This window comes from Antennarius striatus, chromosome 5 (assembly GCF_040054535.1).
Source record: "Antennarius striatus isolate MH-2024 chromosome 5, ASM4005453v1, whole genome shotgun sequence".
In the NCBI taxonomy this organism is placed as follows: Eukaryota; Metazoa; Chordata; class Actinopteri; order Lophiiformes; family Antennariidae; genus Antennarius; species Antennarius striatus.
In genome coordinates this window covers 12,719,401-12,738,389 of record NC_090780.1, presented here as the reverse complement: position 1 = coordinate 12,738,389, position 18,989 = coordinate 12,719,401, and the positions used below count along the sequence as shown (strand labels likewise).

The following is an 18,989-nucleotide window of genomic DNA, read 5'->3' as shown; positions in this document are numbered from 1 at the left end:
ATTTTTTCATATGATATGTGATTTGCACATAATTCAGACAGGCAGCTTGACACCTGTGACCCAGATAGTCAGTCACTGAGGCCAATCTGACTGACTCATAATGTGCAATGTTTCTACGAAGGTCTGTTGTATTTTTGCTGAGACAAACCATCCACAGATGTTGTTGAGTGTGCAAAGTTACTGGATCATACAGGGGAATTATGCCCTTTACAGGATTTGAACAAAAGATTAATTATCTGGCAAGCTGTATGACTTGTTATCTCCGTCTACCCTACACTCACACTGTTAACGCTTTCTTAATTACAGGAATTAGTGTGTAGAATAGTTAAATTAATGCTAAAAAGTCATGTCTATAGGAATTATCAGTCTGCAGCCCAAAAATAATTTCATGATTGATCTTCTTTGTTTTTCCACAGGTGCTAGGATTTCAACGTCATGTAAAAAAGTGTCAGAAATGGCTTCATCTTTACTCTTAGTCACACTGACTGTGTTTTTTCTTTCACTTGAGACCTTCGTTCTTACTTCACACACACTAAATAACCATGGTCCATTTCAAATTATGCAGAGAAAAAGCAGAAACAACATTGTGAACAGCTCATTCAGTCAAGTAATCTCCCATTCGGTGAGCAGCGGTGACATTTTGGAGGGCAGTGGACAGAATGTGGACAGTGCAGCTTTGCAGAAACATGTCGATCGGACTGCCATCTTAAAAAACCCTGAGGGAGGCAGTGATGGGAAGACCTCTGGATCAGGATCTGTATCGACTACATTACCAGCACTTACTCCATATCAGGAAGAGATTCCAGACCAAGGACCTGACAGAACAAACACTTCAGTTACAGTATACAGTCACTCCAGTGTGCATGTTATCTCAGAGGAGGGCCTCACTCACACAACACCTGAGGACCAGTTAGAAGAAAATCGCATGTCTGGGGTGAAGCCTGTTTTTTTGGATGGTAAGTGAACATGAGATTGTTTGAAGCTAAGACATGACATGGACATGATATCTTACAAAAGGTTTATATAGGGTATATACATGCTACATGAACAATAACTAGGTTGTACATGTGATAAACATTAAACATTCTCTGCCATTAGAACTCACAACCATGGAGGGCAGGAACAGTTGTAGGTACAATTATAAAGTCATTATCTCAAATCACCTATTCATTATTGTGTTTTGTTATTCATTATTGTGTTCTGTTGACATACCAACACTCATTTTCTCATGAAAATCAGTTGAATTTCCTCATTGATGACAGAATAATCCTCTTGTTAGAATCGGCAATTAAAGGCTGCTTCTTGTTGAAGAAAATGCATTTTTGTCAGTCACATTTACACATAGTACAACATTGTGTAATTTATTCTCTGCATTTAACCCATCCTGGAGAGACAGTTCAGGGAGCAAGTTAGGTTTAAGAGTCTTCCTCAAGGATACATTGGCGTGTAGACTCTGGGGCTGATATTGGTAATTGTTAATATCACACATAACATAACGTTTCCTTTTTTTTCTGCCATTCTCTGTGTCAGGTCTGGAGAGCCCTAAATCCCATGTCTTCAAATTCATGACAAACCAGAACCGGCCCAGACCTGGAGATCCCTGTGTGCTCGGCCTGAATCCTTGTGTTCTTCCAAACTTTAATGGCACCAGTCTGCTTTGGGATGACATGAGGCGAACACTGGCTTTTGCTTGGGAACTACATGTCTTTGGGTCTGCCGGTCTTTTCATACTGATGGCAGTCCTGGCAGTTATAGGAATCACTGGTGTATTTGCTCTCCCTCATCCTATCTGTGATGCCCTTACTCTGGCAAATAGTTTGCTGATCCTCAGTGGTACTCTGCGTGGGGTCCTCTTTTTTCTTGATCCTTATGGAACCCGTCAAATCCTGTCTCATGCTATGCTAGCGGCCCTACATAATGCTCCCCTACAGCTCCTTTTGTGGGCACAGATTTCCCTAGCTCTAGTCACACTCAGAGGGCTGAACTTATTTATCCTCTCGTTGAAGCTGCAGCAACCCTGGGTGGTTGGAGTGATGTCTATATCACATTGTACCCCCTTACTTCTTGCAGATCTTTTCTCTCCACCTTTGCCTCCCACACTCCCTCTGCTGCTAGAAACCCTCTCCCTCTGCTGTGGTCTCCCGTTCTGTCTAGGAATTCTCACTAAATCTTTTTCTCATGTACATCCCTTTCTCAGGTCCCCTGTACCTCAGTGGGTTCCCTCACAAAGAATTGAGAAATGTGCAAAACGAGTCACAGCAGTGTGTGCCTTATTAGGGGTCCTCTGCTGCAGCCTTCACATGTTTAGTCTCCTCTGGCTTTATGGGCTACTGGGGAACTGGAGGCGTTTTGGTTGGGGCTGGTGGCTAAGTCAGTTTTGGGCTAGAATTCTTGAGTTAGCTTGGGGATTCTCATTACTTGTCCTAGGATCCAGGATCTTCTGGATACCATCTAGGGGTCATTTAAGGGGCAATCATTGGCAGAGGAGAAGTAAAATGTTTAAAGGGGTGATAAGCTTGTGGGGTAGCATCCTGGGCAGGATACAGAAAGGACCACTTAAGAAAACAGAGCAAACCTGGGATGACCTGATGCCAAACAACTGGGCAAAGTACAAACTATCTAGAACTGGTTTCAGCCACAATGTAATGTGTCCCTATGATGATCCCCCATCTACCACTGTGCTAGAATACACCTCGGATCCTGTCGGCAATATCAGCTCACAATCCCAGGCTGCATTACTCTGTCAAAAAGTTGGTGAACGTGAATGTATTTTTTCACTTGTAGAGCTCGACATGTGGCCACCATCTCCTATTAACCTCAGACGCAGCATTGACAATGCCCTTCATGAACAGCTTATAGCTGGGGGTCTGTTCACACCTCAACCACTCTGTTGGACTTACCCCGTGGCCAGAGACACCACTGACAGAGAATGTGGAACAATTGCATTACCTCCAGTTTATGATGGCTACCAGTGGAAGATGGATCCAGAGTCTATACAGTTCCCCAGTACTGCCACAGAATATAACAGTGACAAATGGTCTCCAGCTGTTACATATCAAAGAGAAACCTTTAACCCTGGGTTATCGCCAGTGATCCATCAGCATGACTGGCCTCATGATGACGTTACAAACCTCTAAGATGACCACTGATCTTCTAATCTCATTCATCTTTCATTTAATTCCACAATCACGTAACACGGACAGTCATGCTCTTGGAAGAGACGTCTGATAAATAAAATTGCTTTTCTTAATAGCAATGAAATTATAGGTAGTCAGTACAAAAACCCATAGAGAAGACATTATCAGACAAACACACTTTCTGTAAGATGAATGTGTTACAGAACAGATACTACTGACAGCTGGAAGAAAAAATACTTCTCTAATTCACAAAGTCTGTTCATTGTGATTTGACGTACATTGAGTCTTCTGACATACTGTGATGTTTATACGTGCGTTGAAGTTGTTCCTATGAATATTACGAGTATTACAGAATTATACAGTTTGCCTCTGTGTATCAGCTTTATTTGTTCACACAAGACAGACCAGTTTTTAGTCAGTAATATAAAATTCCTACTGTATCACCTGTGTCAATACCTGGCTCCAATTTTTCATTCAGATCCCTGTTGGAAAATCAATAGCCAAAGGTCATTTGAACATTTGTTTTGTTTATTTTTTATAATATGTCAAACAGAACTGTTACATCTTAAAAAAATATTATCATTGGATGCTTTCATTCTGAATTAAAGGGATCTAGTAGGACTCATCCGGTAGGAAGTAAAGTCATATCTCTTAAAATAAAAATAAGACTGTTATATAAATGATTTGTGCCCTCGTGAATTCTAATGGCCTAGTCATGTTTTTATATTGTATGTCAAAGGCTGTGGACACTGGATTGAATCCAAGAAAATTATCAAAACATTCATTCATTAAGCCTTTTCCTATTTATGCATTTATGTAGTTGTCTGTCCAATGTGAATTGTGAATTTCCCAGTTTGGGATCAATAAAGTTCATCTATCAATGACAAATATGTTTTTAACACACCGTATTTGTCAGTATAATAAAACATAGAATATATAGATCATCTCCTCCTACATGATTCAGGTACAGTACACCAGATGAATAATGTTCAACAGCATATTCAGACTGAAGGGATTCATATTCCAAATATATTAGGCTCATATTTTTTTATAATATCTTGCACCTCTTGCTGTAATATATTGAATGAATTATACATTAAGTATTGAAAGTTCTTGCATTGGTAGCCCTGTCTGCCCCTGATTTTTTTTAAATGCATCTCATGGCTGGGAGACCTTATTTTTCCCTTTGGTATATTGAGTTTGAGGACAAAACAAAGTCACCATGACAACAAGGCGTCTGCTATGCTCTGAGTGACTGATTTAACTCATCGGGGATTGTGGTGTACATGGAGGTATGTACTATGCCATTGCTTTATACTTTTGAATGTGAGCCATTCGATTTAAGCACACTCACTGCACGTCATGCTTTTTTACTCGGTGTGTTTGCTTGTAGGATGAGTGTTTACTCTTTCTTGTCTTGTGGATGTTTAGTCTTCAGTCACATGTCCTTCACACACGAAAATGTCCTCTGGCAATGAAAACTGAGAGTTTGTGGCCAAGTCATGAAACATTTAAAACATGATGAATTTAATAAATATATTATTATCATATTTCCTAGGCCCCTTCCTTTTGCAGACACTCCTGTCCCTATTGCAGGCACATCGACAACAGCCACAGCCACAGCTCAGGTGCTTCTACAGATTCTAACACAGAACATGTGGAATATAACATATTACAAATTTAGGTTTCCATCATCTCCTGATTAGCCCATTCTGTCATTCCTAAAACGTTTACTGCTTGCAGAAGGTCAGACTCAAACTTTTCAAGACTGCAATCCTGCAATCCATAATCTAAAGCCATATCATCTGCACTGTTTGATCAGATCCCAGCATTGCATCCTCCCCCTCAAGTGTTATTCGCAGTTACAAACTCCTGAAACTGAAACTCCTGCTCCTCTCACGACAACTAGTGTGTCTACTACCATTAAGCCTGCTGCTTTAAACTCATGTTCTCATTGGGCCCTCAGGCCAGGATATCCTGATCCTCCCATAACACCTTCTGCAAAACAAGCTCCACCTGATCAGCACCACCCCAACCCTGTCTGTTGTGCCATGCATTCCTTTCATCACTTCCATTTTCTTATAGGCAAAATTAGATTTTAGAGGTTCTACTGATGAGCCCCAGTAACATCACAGACCGGTGAAGTTAATATAACAGGCTTACAAAACTATAACTAACTATTAAGCTAACTTTTATTAAACTCTAACCCTAACAGCAAAGGAATTACTTTTTTGAATTTGTCAAGAAAGATTTAAAATATAAATGTACTTACTAACAATAAAGGACAAGGCTAATTGTCAGCAATGTTGTTTTGTTTGTCAGGGTGAAGGCTTTTTCTAAGGCTGAGATCAAGATTAATGTATTTCCATTATCAGTTAAGGAGCCAGTCATTTTTCTATATAGTATTAATAGATTCTGGTCAATTAAAAGTGTTACAAAATTAGAAAATATAAAAAAATCACAATAGCAGAACCCAAACGCTGCTTCAAATGACCCCAAAAAAAGTTGTTAATTATAAAAATTCTCAAAAAATTGCTGAACAACCAGTTTTACTTCAAAACCGTCATCAAAACAAATAAGCAAAAAGCCGACTGGTTACAAGTGTTTTATTCATCAAAATCAAATTACATATCTGTATTTTGAATTTAACAATACATTCGTCTTTAAAAATAATTGATAAAAGTCAGGACATCCATTTATGTCTTCAAAGAGGACTTTCACTACTCACACGAGCAGTCCCCGTGCTTTATGGTGAGCTGCGTGGACTCAGCTGCTTCGACGTCGAGCACGCTATGTGACGTCACCGTGGGCGTGTCACACCGTCGGGAGAAATGAATGGTCATCAACACAATCCTCTCAGCGCTCATGTAAGTTCACACCAATAAAACGCACATTTTACGAGCCGCTCTATGAAGGAAACGCGTTTCCAGTTGTTATTGTTGTTCTCCGATCTGAGGAGGAGCTGGCTTTGATTAGCGATGTCTGTCGTGTTGTCACCGCCGCCTGGCGACGCGCCCGGTCCGCCTGGAGCGAACCGCGGCTGAGCCGGAGCGATGTTTTCGAGCTACGCTCCTTAGCGAGCTAACTGACAGGTCGGAGTGACTAGGCGGTGGACGGGCGCCTGTTTTGGCACCCGGCGTAGTCTGGACGGGCGATGTTAAGCCTGTTTTCATCTGAATGCTGTAATTACAAAAAACGAAATAAAGCTCGGGCGGTAGCGACAGGGTTTGCAAAGGATGAACTTTGGAGACAACACCCAGGCCGGATGCAATGATATTTTCTCACAGGCTTGAACAGGATATGCTAAAATTTTAAGCAGCGATATTTCTAGATGGCTATTTTTACTGTCATCATTGAATGTTTTACGTTACCAGTACAAAGAATCAACTGCATGCTGTTGTAATCCTATAATTTAGTCATTCTGAGACAAAACGCCACCATTAAATGCCCAAAGTGAGATTAAGAGATCGACTGATGGCTCCTCTCTTCCTTCTGTCTGAATTCATTCCAGTATTTTAAACATCTTGTCACCTGTGAGGGTCTTTTTCTGATGGTCTTGACAGCTGGACAGTATTTTGTCAGACAGACTTCAATTTTTAGGGTTATTATCGTATTATGAGTAAATGGCTACTGGCTTAATATGTTATTTGTGTTCGTTGAAAGTGAAATATTTGACAAATGCTTGAGATTGATGATCGAACAGGTGTAAGAAGATATCTTGTCCTGAATCCATCCCTACGGCTGTAACACATCTAACACATCTAACTCCTCACATGTGATGAGTTTCAGATATTTTCTTCTGATTCTGATTCTAATCCTTGAAAACAAATGAGACAAATTTAAAATGACAAGTTAACCAAAACAAGTACTGTAAACATACTGGATCATACTTTTATTTATACATTAAAATTAGTGATGTTGGTCATTGTATTAAAATGTTAATGGGCTTTTTGCAGATTTCTTTTAAACCTACTGCAATGGAGGGCATGTGTTTGCCATCAGTGGTTTGTCTTGTGTTTTTCCTTTAAGCAGGATCACTGGAAAAAGTACTTTTTGGTTGATTTTTGTGGAGAGAGAGGATAAATGCTAGGAATCAATGCATTAGATTCTGGTGGTGATCTGAATCAGATTTTGTAATGGATTGTTTTAAACCTTTGCAAGGCAGAGACCATTACACATTTCTGGTTCTAACTGCATGGATACTATCTACAATGCTGAGGTTGCATTTTAAAGATAACATACCAATAAGATCTAAAGTACAACACACTGAACTGAGAAATAAGACATACATAAATATGAATAAGTGTCCAGGTCTGGTGATCCAGAATATTAAAATGTGAAGACATTAAAAAAACTACTCACTCCCTTGAGTAAAGAAATTTTAATCCAAAACATTTGCAGCTATGGAGAAATTGTAACAGAATGTGTGCTGATTCAGTTAGATGTTAAAATCCACACATCTTTAAAAGTCGCTCATCTTCAAAAAAGCCATGAAATAAGGGAGAGAGTGATGAAAGCAAAGCATCCGACATACAGTAATTAACACCATTACCCCGCCCCGCTCGGCAGCACCGGTGTGTCCTGTGGAGTAAAATGAACACCCCGTGGTGCGCAGCGTTAGCTTGTGTGGCTAGCTAAACATGAGCAGAACAGGAAAGAGATCAATTAAAGATGTTTTTTGACGTCATCAACTCGAACGATTACAACCACTCTACAATGAAGCGTTAAACTACATTGACTTTTTCAGTAACTATGCCCCACAGGCGAATGTTACATTGACCAGGCCTAAGAACGTCAGTTAGCGAGGTGCTAATTCATCCTCCTCTGATCTGCGTTAAACCTTCGGGCTCAGACTATTTCCGTCGTTAACCTCATGAATACACCCAGGATTTCTGCGTATCCCGTACAGAAGCAACGCTCTATCACAGTAAGGCCACAGCTAATCACAACGAATACACCTGTTGGCTAGTGAGCGATTTGTTTAGGTAATGGAAAGCTTTTGTGACACGTAGTAGTGTTATGGAACTAACTTCACTGCTAACTCCACTTCATTTCAGCGCGTGTTGTTGTTGTTGACCAGATCAGAAAACACGTGACTGCGTTTGGCTCATTCGTTTACATTGTTGTTGACATTGTATCGATAGATCGATATCATGTCGCATATCCTTGTTTTGATTCTACAAAAAACGGGAAATGGGTCGTGTCCTTTAGATATCACTCAGGAGGTCCACAGGAACCAGAGAGCCAGCTGGACCTGCTTCAGGGGCTTCAGGAGGCTTCAGATGTTTCACCTCCATCCAGTCTGAAACAAGTCCAGTTGGTTCTGTTTTTCTTTTTTTTCTTCTTCTTCTTGATTTACCTCGACCCAGATAACTGAGAACCTACAGAGACATACCCAGGAGATATTTGAAACCATTAATTAAAACATTGCACAATTAATTAAGCTTAAAGGCTGCTGAGGCCTGTCATGTAGCTGTTACCCCATAAAGACAAGTGTTCTCACTCACGCTATGAACCATACGCTTGTAAAAATGCCTTACTGGGTTTGTAACCATTGGATCTTTTCATTCAGTGTGTGTCTTCATTCATTTAATTCTGATGAGACGTTCAGTGTTTGATGTCCACATGCTGATTCTTAAATTGTGAGAAAATTATTGCCCATGTGGTCAAATAGATGTGGTCACATGTCATTGACTTACTTGAATTGCATGTGAAGTTTTTAATATATTACCTAATAAATGTCTTTTATGTACTGAATACTGCACATTTTAGACAGGGCTTTTATTGTGAGGAGCCCAAGGCGTATCTGTACCAACGTAACCTGACAAAGTAGCTCCAGTATTTGGAGAAAGGCTTCAGAATCAAACTCCACTGCAAGGCATGATGGAAAATATTTGACTCGGCTCCCATCTTGGATCAATAATATAATATTTTGATTCGACCTGCGCTTTTGTTGTTGATGTTGATTTGGACATGCTTTTTATTTGTTTCATGTGATTTTCTGTGACTTTTATCAGGTTGGATATATTTAGAAAATAGCACACATGCTGCTCATCAGCTTCATGTTATATCTGGTAGTTGTAGTTGTCAGTGTATGAATTCCATGTGTAAGCCATGAAGCATCATGAAGTTTACATTTGTTTATTGTCAGGCCCAGCATTCAGGTCATTTAATCAGCACATATAATTTTTTATACAAAGCACTAATGCTGAGATCAAGCTTTCTAATGCTTTCTAGTAGACTGTCCTGTCATGAGAGCATCATCAAAGCTCAATTACTGGCTACTGAGTACCAGATCAACAGATTAGTCTTTATTGACAGTTGTTTATTTGGGTCCTCGTCGCTGTCATGAGCCAAACCGCCAGTCTGCCTGGGGTTCAAATGGCGAAGCACCACTACTGGATTGTTAAAGACATTTTGCCGCATATTACAGACAAGAACATTTATGAGAGACTCCGTTAAAGCTGCGTTCATAGCAAACTGCATCTCATGATGTCTTGCCTTTGTTTTTGTGTTGTTCTTTCCAGCATGTGATTTTTCTAAATGTTGATGGACAGAGATGAATGCGGTTTGACGGGTGTCACACCAGAGTTCCATCTGTAACCTTTACCCATTGGAAACCGTGTCGGGAAGCAGCGCGGGTCAAGCCTTTTCCTGTGTTACTGAAGTGTCAAATGATTTGCTGATGACCCCATCTGAAGGTACGTTGGTCTGCAGTTTGTTTTTAAAAAAAAAATTAAAACTATTTTTCTAAACAGATCTTCTGTTACCTGTTTGTGCTTTATCAGTAAAAATAATAAAGGATGTTTATCTACTATAAGAAAACTACTGACTTACATTTTCTGATAATACAAAGTCGTGTTGTGCTGTTAAAGTGTGACCATTTAGACCCACTCCAAGTTGCCGTTTTGCAGATATGTTTCTATGTGATGCAAATGAAAGCCTAAATGTTGACAGACATGCAGGATGTAGATGTGTGACCTTGGAGGACTGCATGGACAGAGAGTGATATGCGAGTGTTGGCTGACCCACTTCGAAGAGAACACTCTGCCCTCAGCTCAGAGGAGTCAGATTCCATTGTGTTATCATTGTAGATGAAGGATGTAGTTCAGTGTCGGTGTGGTGCTTTGCTGCCGTGTCTTTTCTACAGTTTCTATCTTACTAAGTGATAAACTGCACCCAGTCTTTGTGACCTTTACTTCTGTCGGGATGGTTTTCTGAAGGAATGATTTTCAAACTAATGAAGGTTTTAAAGGATGAAGCTCAGCGTTGAGTCAGGGTATAGGCTGTATACAAAAACTGAATGTGACCTGTGTATTGTGGTGATGGTAAGATTTGTTTTCGGGGGGGGGGTTCATGAAGTTATCATGTGAGTTCGCATGGGAAGTCACATTCCCCAGAGTGGAAGGATGAGTCTGGGATGGCAGGTTAAAAACGGTGATCCCAACTCTGATCCCGTCTCTGATCCCGTCTCTGGAGCATCTCTATCAGAGATGCTCCAGAGACGACTTCTCACTTTGGGAAAGAGCCTGTTTAGGTGCTCAAAGACTAAATGAGGAAAAGCTTCAAAGCTTTTTCCTCTTATTGAAACGCTTAATCACAAATGATAACATATCGAAGCGGGCGACTGGCTTTCCTTATTAAAAATAATAGTAAACCAGTGTGATCTGTGACATCTTTTCTGATGTATAAACTGCAAACAAATATGAACTTTGAATGTTTTTACTGTTTATGACTAACCAGAGAGCACTGATGTTGCTTTGTCTCTCTCAAGCATACAAAGTGTCTGATCCATCTTAAAACTATTCAGGCTTGAGTTGTGAAGTTGAATGAAATTCAATTTATTAGTGTTAATGTTGTAGTAGAATGAATTTCTTCAGGAGACAATGGGCAAACCTGTAAATGAAAAGATGACGGTTTGAGATGCTAATCTCACTTTGATAATATTATTTGGCCATAAGAGTGAAATAACTGCAGGTCCACATGCTTTTAACTCTAATTTAACTCTATACGTTTGCACTCAAGGATAGCATGACCAAAGACAAATGGAGGACAGGAGCGTCTTCCTCTTTAAGCCTCTCGTCTGATGTATTGTTGCTTTAAACATCCATTCTTACAGAGGGGAAAATTTGTCTTCAAGTCTGATTATTTCTATGTGTTGGTTTTGAATCCCTTCCTTTTACTTCAGTGGTGAGTATTATTTATTTATTTTTATATATTTCTGCTTGCTGTAGCCACCCCTGAGTTGTGAGGCAGTGGAGGAGAAGCTGGACTGATGGTAAGCTCTTGCTCACTCTCTGTCTCTTGTTCTACCTTCCTTCTGTCCAACTTTCTAACTCCGTATTTCTAAAAGTTTTGATACAACTGGTCGTCTGAGAACCAAAGACCTGGACTGGTTCTTTACATTTCAAGAATTAGTCTTGTTATGAAATGTGATGTAAAAGTGGACTGTGCTGCTGCTGCGGATGATCCTTTAACACCTTATTCAGACGAGAATTAGTTCACGCTCACTATCCATTTAATATATTATTTGCATTTTTCACACTTGGTAGCCCCTTTATTTTCCCCATCCAAACACTCACACATGATTGTCAATTTAATTAATGAATACTTTCTGAAATGTAATTTCCCCTTATTGTGTGGTCTTTTCTGCAGTTTGGATTAAATATTCAAAAATACATGCGATAGAAAGTGATGTGTTGTGTAACAAATGAGGGCATTTCAGAAACTGTTCCCTAAGCTTGTTTATTTTGTAGACTTTGTGTTCTTGCATTACCGGCTTGGCGCTGTCAGACACACCACACGCTCTTCTGATAAAACGGATAGCAATTGTACTGCGTGAGCAGAGATGATGAAAAACATTCAATCATGAATAGTCGGCTGTGAAGGATTGTCGACAAAATCAACAAGAAAGCGAAACAAGGTGGTCTCGTCTGCGTCAACCCAGTTTTTGTTGCTTTGTGTTTATTTCTATTGTACTGCTGGTTGTTCTGTTCACCATTCACTGCTGCATGTTCACTTTATTTTCCTTTTGTGGTAGACAAGCATGACATTGAGCCAAACCGCAGACGCATATGCACTCAAAAGACCCAACTGAACGCCATCCCCGCTGCTTCTCGACTCTGAGCAAGTCGCTGAGAGAGGGGGGGGTGTTGACGGGGCGTAGCTAGTCCCTTGCACCCCCTAGTATAAACCTCACTGTGAAACTGGAGGTCTCTGATGGATCAGGGCAGTAGTGAGCAGAGTCCAGAGGAGCCGGATGCAGGAGGCCGACTGGAACCTGAGGTCGGCAGGAGGGCGTCGGAGTCGGAGCATGGCTTGTCCAAAATCACCCATAATGCCCTGGAGAACATGGGCGCATTGGGCCACGGCCTGAAGCACTTTTTCCAGCCACAGCGCCGACGTTCCTCCGTTTCCCCTCATGACTCTATCTCGTCCTGTTCAGGCGCCCCTCCCTCCGAGCCCAATGAAGCAGGGTCAGAAGTAGGGGATGCTCCTGCCTCCTCTCTCCTCCTTTTGGATTCTGACAGCACTGCCACTTCCGCCCCTCCTGCAACTCTGAGCCGTGTTCTGCAGCAGATCAGAGGCGCGCCACCAATTATGAAGCGAGGCACCAGCCTGCAGAGCCGCCGCAGTAAGGTGGGGGGTAGCGCGGAGCCACCCCAGAAAGGAAGCCCTCAGATCCATCGACGTAGCACCCATGAAGCTCTGCTGCAGGCTGGACGCCCACGCTCGTCCTCCACCACAGACACGCCCAGCAGCCCAGCGCTAGCTGACATGCTGCTGACCTCTGGCTACCACTCAACTGAGGAGCCGGACAAGGTGAGAATCTCAGGTCCACAGCGTCGTTCAGGTGAGAATTTAAGCCACAGTCATGGAACAAGACATTCCTGACAGAGGGTGACACGTTCCAGCCTGATATCAGTGATGCATTAAGAAAATGTAACTGTTCTGTATGCTTTCCTTTTAACATAGTGGCACACGCTGTTAGAATGCCACCGTGTAGGTGGAGGTGGGCATGGCTTTTAAAATGCAGTAAAAATAAATATCGATTCTCCCATCACCCTCTTCTGATGAATCAAATCTGAACACATAAACATGAGTCACTCTCCTGGAAGCAGCACGACTTCACCTTCTCCATTGTCTGTCTCACACAACATTAGCTCAGAAAACATAGGAAAAAAAAGTTGCTTTTATAGCTTCACATGCCGCATATTGAAATACGGATTAAAAATGTGGATTAATGTGTTACAACTCTTAATTCACTTACGCCAATGTAATTTTTGTTTGTACGCCACACAGCATGATGGGGAAAAAGAGGACAAAAACAACAACTGATGTCAGCCATGAATATTAGCAGCCGTATACATTATTCACAGTGATCACTAGAATAATGACAAACTCTGTCATTGAAATATGTTCAGCATATTGTAAAGCCATAAGAACTTTCCCAGATCATGCGTAGTCCAATCATTTCACAAACTAAGTTATTATTTAATTGAATTTGATCCTAACTTACATTCAGGGATTACCCATTTAAGAACAAGTGCACTGTGTTTGCAACTGGGTTTTACAAATTAAAGATAAAACAGAGCCATGCATGAAAATAAGTGCCAGAATGTAAAAAAGTAAGTGAATAGTGTAAATGAGTTGAAAGGCTGCTAGTCGTTCAGATGATGCTGTGTGAAGAGAGGAGCTGTTGGCAGTGGGAGGTCAGAGATTGCCTTTGAGTGGTCGGTCACTCTGTGCTTTAAGCCTGTCTAAATTTAGCTTTTGCTGTCTCAGAGTACTTCAGGTCAGAGAATGCTTGCAGGGCTAAACAAACTCAAAATGATGGGATGATTGATATTTTTGTGACAGGAAGACGGGTAAAGATACTCGTGATGTATTGGTTTAAAAAACCCATTTCAAACAGGGCCTCATTTAAAGGGGTTCAAAACAATCAGACGTTAAGATGTGAACGAAACCTGAGGCATGAACGGAATAGGGATGTTCTTTACACTATTGGGCCACTGGAGTACAGGACTGGAAATCAGTAGTATAGCAAAGTTGTTCTTGTTGTAAAAGAGTTCAAAAACTATTTCTGAGAGCTCTACAGTGTTCAGATCTGTTACATTTTTAAAAAAATCTTGCACCTATGTTCACAAACTAGTCTGATCTGTGGAAAAAAAACTTCCACTATCCCCAGCGTCTCGAAAAGACAAAATCCCTTTGTGTTCATTTGTAAGAGTTCTACCTGTCCTTCGTCCTGTTTTTGTGCCTTCGGGCTCTGATGACTGAGTGTGTGGCTCAAAAAATAGACAAAAGTCAGTTATGTTTTAAAAAAAAAAGTCTTTAGAATTACCATCTGCCTTTCTGACTGAGCACTGACTGATGGCGGACTACTTGTCCAGTAGGCAGGATTTAGAGGGATCGAGGTGCACGAATGGAATGCATTATTATTTAAATACTAATGAGACGACGTGTGATATTTTGGTGAATAATCGCCCAAATCCTTTTTTGCAGAGGGTTTTAGTATTCTCCAGAGTGCACCATGTTGCTCTGCATTGCTTCAGTAGGACCACTAACAGACAAACCAAACAGTGAGAGGGAGACAGATGGGGCCTGTAGTGTTTTTAGTGACAACTGTTGGTGAGATGAGGGGTGTTCAGTTGTGTTAAAGCAGCGATCACACCACCAGATAAATCTTAGACACTAGACAATCAATAAAGTTTGAGTCTTCAGATTGTCTACATGAAATGTTTTTGTACAGTACAGCTCATTACCTTGAAATGACATGTTCATATTAGATAGATCCATACACACTACAGATAGCATTCTTACCATTTAAGCTTTCTTAAAATTTCCTCTGTTTACTCTATTTTAAGCAGCTGGATCGTGTCGATGGTTCAGGTCCTGCTGTGTCACCCAACGCCCCCCCCTGTGCTCAGGATGGGTATGACGTAGTCGACTGCACCCCGGATCCCCAGCGAACCAAACAGGCCATCGCCCAATTACAACAGAAGATTCTAAAGCTCACAGAACAAATCAAGATCGAACAAACTGCCCGTGATGACAACGTGGCCGAATACCTGAAGCTGGCTAACAATGCAGACAAACAGCAGAGTGCTCGCATCAAACAGGTGTTTGAGAAGAAAAACCAGAAGTCGGCTCAGACCATCCAGCAGCTGCAGAGGAAGCTGGAGCATTACCACAGGAAGCTGCGAGAGGTGGAGCACAACGGCATACCGCGCCAACCCAAAGACGTTTTCCGAGACATGCACCAGGGGCTGAAAGATGTTGGCGCCAAGGTTTGTGCTCTTAATGCCTCCTCTGTTCTACCGCTGCCAGATCCCACTAATGTAAAGACCGCTGTGCCGAGTCACTCACAGCAGGTCTGTTACACATACCTCTGTTACTGGTGTAATGCTGTACCGCTGTGTGCTCCTTGTGTAGTTTTCATGCTAATGTTACACGTGAGGGGGCTTTCTGTGGCGGTACCTGTGCTGCCAGTTGACATTTTGGGACACACACAGGTAATTTATTATTTCTTTAGAGCTAACTGTATGTATTCTTCTCTTCATCAGGCTTGCAAGCTGCTGTTTTTTATGAATATGTGTCAGGGTGTTCGCCAATCACAGTTAAAAGCATTCATTACATGGAGCATGAGGTCAAAAATACAAAGTTTTGTCCATTAACAGAATAAAATTTGTATAAATTTTTGCAAAACTACAATTTTAGGTGTTTTCAGATTTATTATGATTCTGACAGACTGACAATACCCACCGGCAGTGCTTACGTCCCTGATTATTTCTGCACAATCTGTCTCACAAACTAGAAGTCTTAGCTTTACCAAATCTGTCCCATAAATCAACCATGATGTAAAGTGTGTGGGGTGATCAGTTTATTTAATTTCAATTTCTTTAAATTTTCCATGGAACAATGATTTGAAGGTGTCTACACTCAAAATAGTATACAACTCTTGGGTTGTTAGAGGAAGAGAGGATATGTTATACACTGACGAATTTGTGATCCCACTTCTTGCCACACACACACACTGGGAGGCAGTGTAGCAGTTATCTAAAGCAACATAAAGAATTTTATTCATGTGTTTATTTTTATTACAATGAGTTATTTGCTTCTGTTAGAATTTTTTTTTGTCAATCAGGTTGTAAATTCTAATTTAATGCAAAAAAAACCCCGCTTTGATCCAAATCCAAAGTTTGTTTGAGACTATTTAGCTGATGGTGATGAGATTTTAGCTCATTAATTACATTTTGAAACCGATGCAGATAAATGTAATGCATTGAAATATATCTTTCCATAAAGCCCGTGTTTAAACCACACGCCATAAACCCATAGCTCTTGTGCTACAATCCCAGCTTTACACTGTATGCTGACCTGCTCTTGTTCCTTTCAGGTGACGGGTGGTCTCTCCAGTTTCTCTCAGGCCACTCACTCTGCAGCTGGAGCTGTCGTGTCTAAGCCAAGGGAAATTGCGTCCCTCATCCGCAACAAGTTTGGCAGCGCCGACAACATCACAGCCCTGAAAGACTCCATGGATGAATCCCAGGGAGAGGAAGGAGTCGGTGCCGGGGGGACGAGAGCCCTCGGGACGGGACAGCTGCAGTCCAGCCCAAAGTATGGCAGTGATGACGACTGTTCTAGTGCAACTTCTGGCTCTGCAGGAGCCAACAGCATGACTGGAGCCCCTTTAGGACCCCCCAGCTCCAAGGGCAATACCCTAGATCACCAGGCTACAGGCTTCGATGCTATAGTTCACGAGATTCAAGAACTCCGTGAAAACCAAGGTCGACTGAAGGAGTCATTTGAAAACTTGAAAGCCCATTATCAGCGTGATTACACAATGATAATGGAGGTCCTGCAAGACACGGGATACAGGTATCGTATCACGTCCCATGCACTGCAGGATGGTTTGTTTTCGTGGGTGTCTGCACGTCGTGTTTGTGATGTACCGTTGTCTCTGCTATGCAGGTGTGAACGTTTAGAAGAACAGCTCAATGACTTGACAGAACTCCACCAGAATGAGATTCTGAACTTGAAGCAGGAACTTGCCAGCATGGAGGAGAAGATTGCCTACCAGTCAAATGAAAGAGCGAGAGACATTCAGGTAAGCCTCTCCAAAATAAAAACCCCCAAAACAAAATAAAATAATTATCCTTGGTGTTATTTCACTAACAGTTTTGCATGTGACCTGTAGGAGGCGCTGGAGGCATGTCAGACACGCATCTCGAAGATGGAGCTGCAGCAGCAGCAGCAGCAGGTGGTGCAGCTGGAGGGTTTGGAGAACGCCACAGCACGGACTCTTCTTGGCAAACTCATCAACGTGCTGCTAGCTGTCATGGCGGTCCTGTTAGTGTTTGTGTCCACGGTGGCGAACTGCGTCGTCCCTCTGATGAAAACGCGCAGCCGCACGCTCTCCACGCTGCTCCTCCTGCTCGTCCTCGCCTTCCTCTGGAGGCACTGGGATGCTATGTCAGAATATCTGCATCGTTTTCTTCTCCACTCCAGATGACCGAGTTGGAGTGGCTCGTAGTCGTGAAGGGACAGGGTACTGAGCTGGTGTGGAAAGGCAGGACGCTGACTGACAAAGGGAGATGAATCTCAATCGTCCTACCTTGTCTTCCTCTTACACAGCTTTCAAAATTTTCACGAGGATTGCCTCAGAGGCTTGCCACTTTATCACTTTATGAATTGTGTTTTGAGATGAGTAAAACAGGTAAAGAAGAAGGTGGAGAATGGGGAGGATGTTTTGTATTGACTTTCTATTTGTGCAATTGTGTCACAAGCACATGCTGTAAAAGGGTGAATGGTGCACGGGTGAAGGATTGGCTGAGAGGACTGCATCCTTGTTTTTTCCTCTGGTCTGAGTGAATTTGTTTACATGTGGAAAATTTATTTCTCATCAGATAACAGTTTTAATACTTTTGAACTGGTTTAAGTCATGTTGTTTTGAACTCACTGCTATTTTTAATAGAACGGATTGATGTTTCTTTTTTTAAATGTTCCTTTAACTGTAATGAGCCAACCACATCTTGTTTTTGTAAGTCCACTCTTGTTCATTCAATTTTTCAGATCTGATTTCTTTCCGTTTTGCTGCAATCGTTTGATAGTTCAGCCTGTCTGACCAACTCATCTCCCTGCTCGCTACCCTCTGAAGAATGTGGTGCTTGCACATCGGTGACGTTGCTTTCAAACCAGACTTGTCACTGGATCATGCAGGAGCAGGTTCATGACTTGTGTACTTTGGATGTGTGAAGTCAGTAACACTGGTTCTGCCACAACCAGGATATCACTATCAAGACTGTTTCGGAGCTATGGCCCTGTTCCCGAGGCCAAATGGATCCTTCTCTCCTGGTGGTTTTTCACAGAAGAATAATCTATGAACTTAACATACTTGAAGAGCAATCAAAAAGCTCAAAGACTCAGTGCTTCCGTACTGTTTCTGTTAGTGACAATGAAATAGTAATACTTTCTAGGTTTTTTTAAGACAAATAAATTTGCTGTTTTAAAAATGATCAAGTTCAGTTTAATCAAGAAGTTGTACATGACGAATGAAAATAATCCATTTAAAAGAACACTGGTGTTTAAAGGTTTTAAAGTCACTAGTGAGGCTTTATCTTGATCACACCTCAGATCTAGGAACTTTAAATGGTCAGTGTGGTCTTGTTACCCTCAAGATTGCTCATAAAGGGTGAAGAGGGCAATAATTTCAGTCTGAATTTTCCAACCAGTAGAGGGCAGGACTGGTTTTATTCTGGGTTTCATAGTTATGCACAATGTTAAAGGGGGTCAGGGATTTCATTTGTGGTTTTGAGAACAAGTCATGAAAACTTCTAAATTTAAGTGAAA

General features: G+C 41.5%; 1 protein-coding gene across 3 annotated transcripts; it reads left to right on the top strand.

Annotated features, from left to right (window-relative positions):
- Window positions 1-5,950: 5,950 nt before the first annotated feature.
- Window positions 5,951-18,655, top strand: tmcc1b (transmembrane and coiled-coil domain family 1b). Of its 3 annotated transcripts, none has more exons than XM_068315672.1 (8): window positions 5,951-6,004; window positions 9,665-9,838; window positions 11,372-11,415; window positions 12,178-12,959; window positions 15,008-15,427; window positions 16,537-17,018; window positions 17,112-17,247; window positions 17,338-18,655. In XM_068315672.1, the coding sequence occupies exons 4-8, from the start codon at window positions 12,357-12,359 to the stop codon at window positions 17,650-17,652; spliced, it is 1,956 nt and encodes a 651-aa protein (XP_068171773.1). In that variant the 5' UTR covers window positions 5,951-6,004; window positions 9,665-9,838; window positions 11,372-11,415; window positions 12,178-12,356; the 3' UTR covers window positions 17,653-18,655. The 3 variants fall into 3 exon arrangements, with proteins under 3 accessions (XP_068171773.1, XP_068171771.1, XP_068171772.1); XM_068315670.1 differs by having other exon boundaries at window positions 15,005-15,427; XM_068315671.1 differs by lacking the exon at window positions 5,951-6,004 and adding an exon at window positions 7,769-8,064 and having other exon boundaries at window positions 15,005-15,427.
- Window positions 18,656-18,989: the final 334 nt, after the last annotated feature.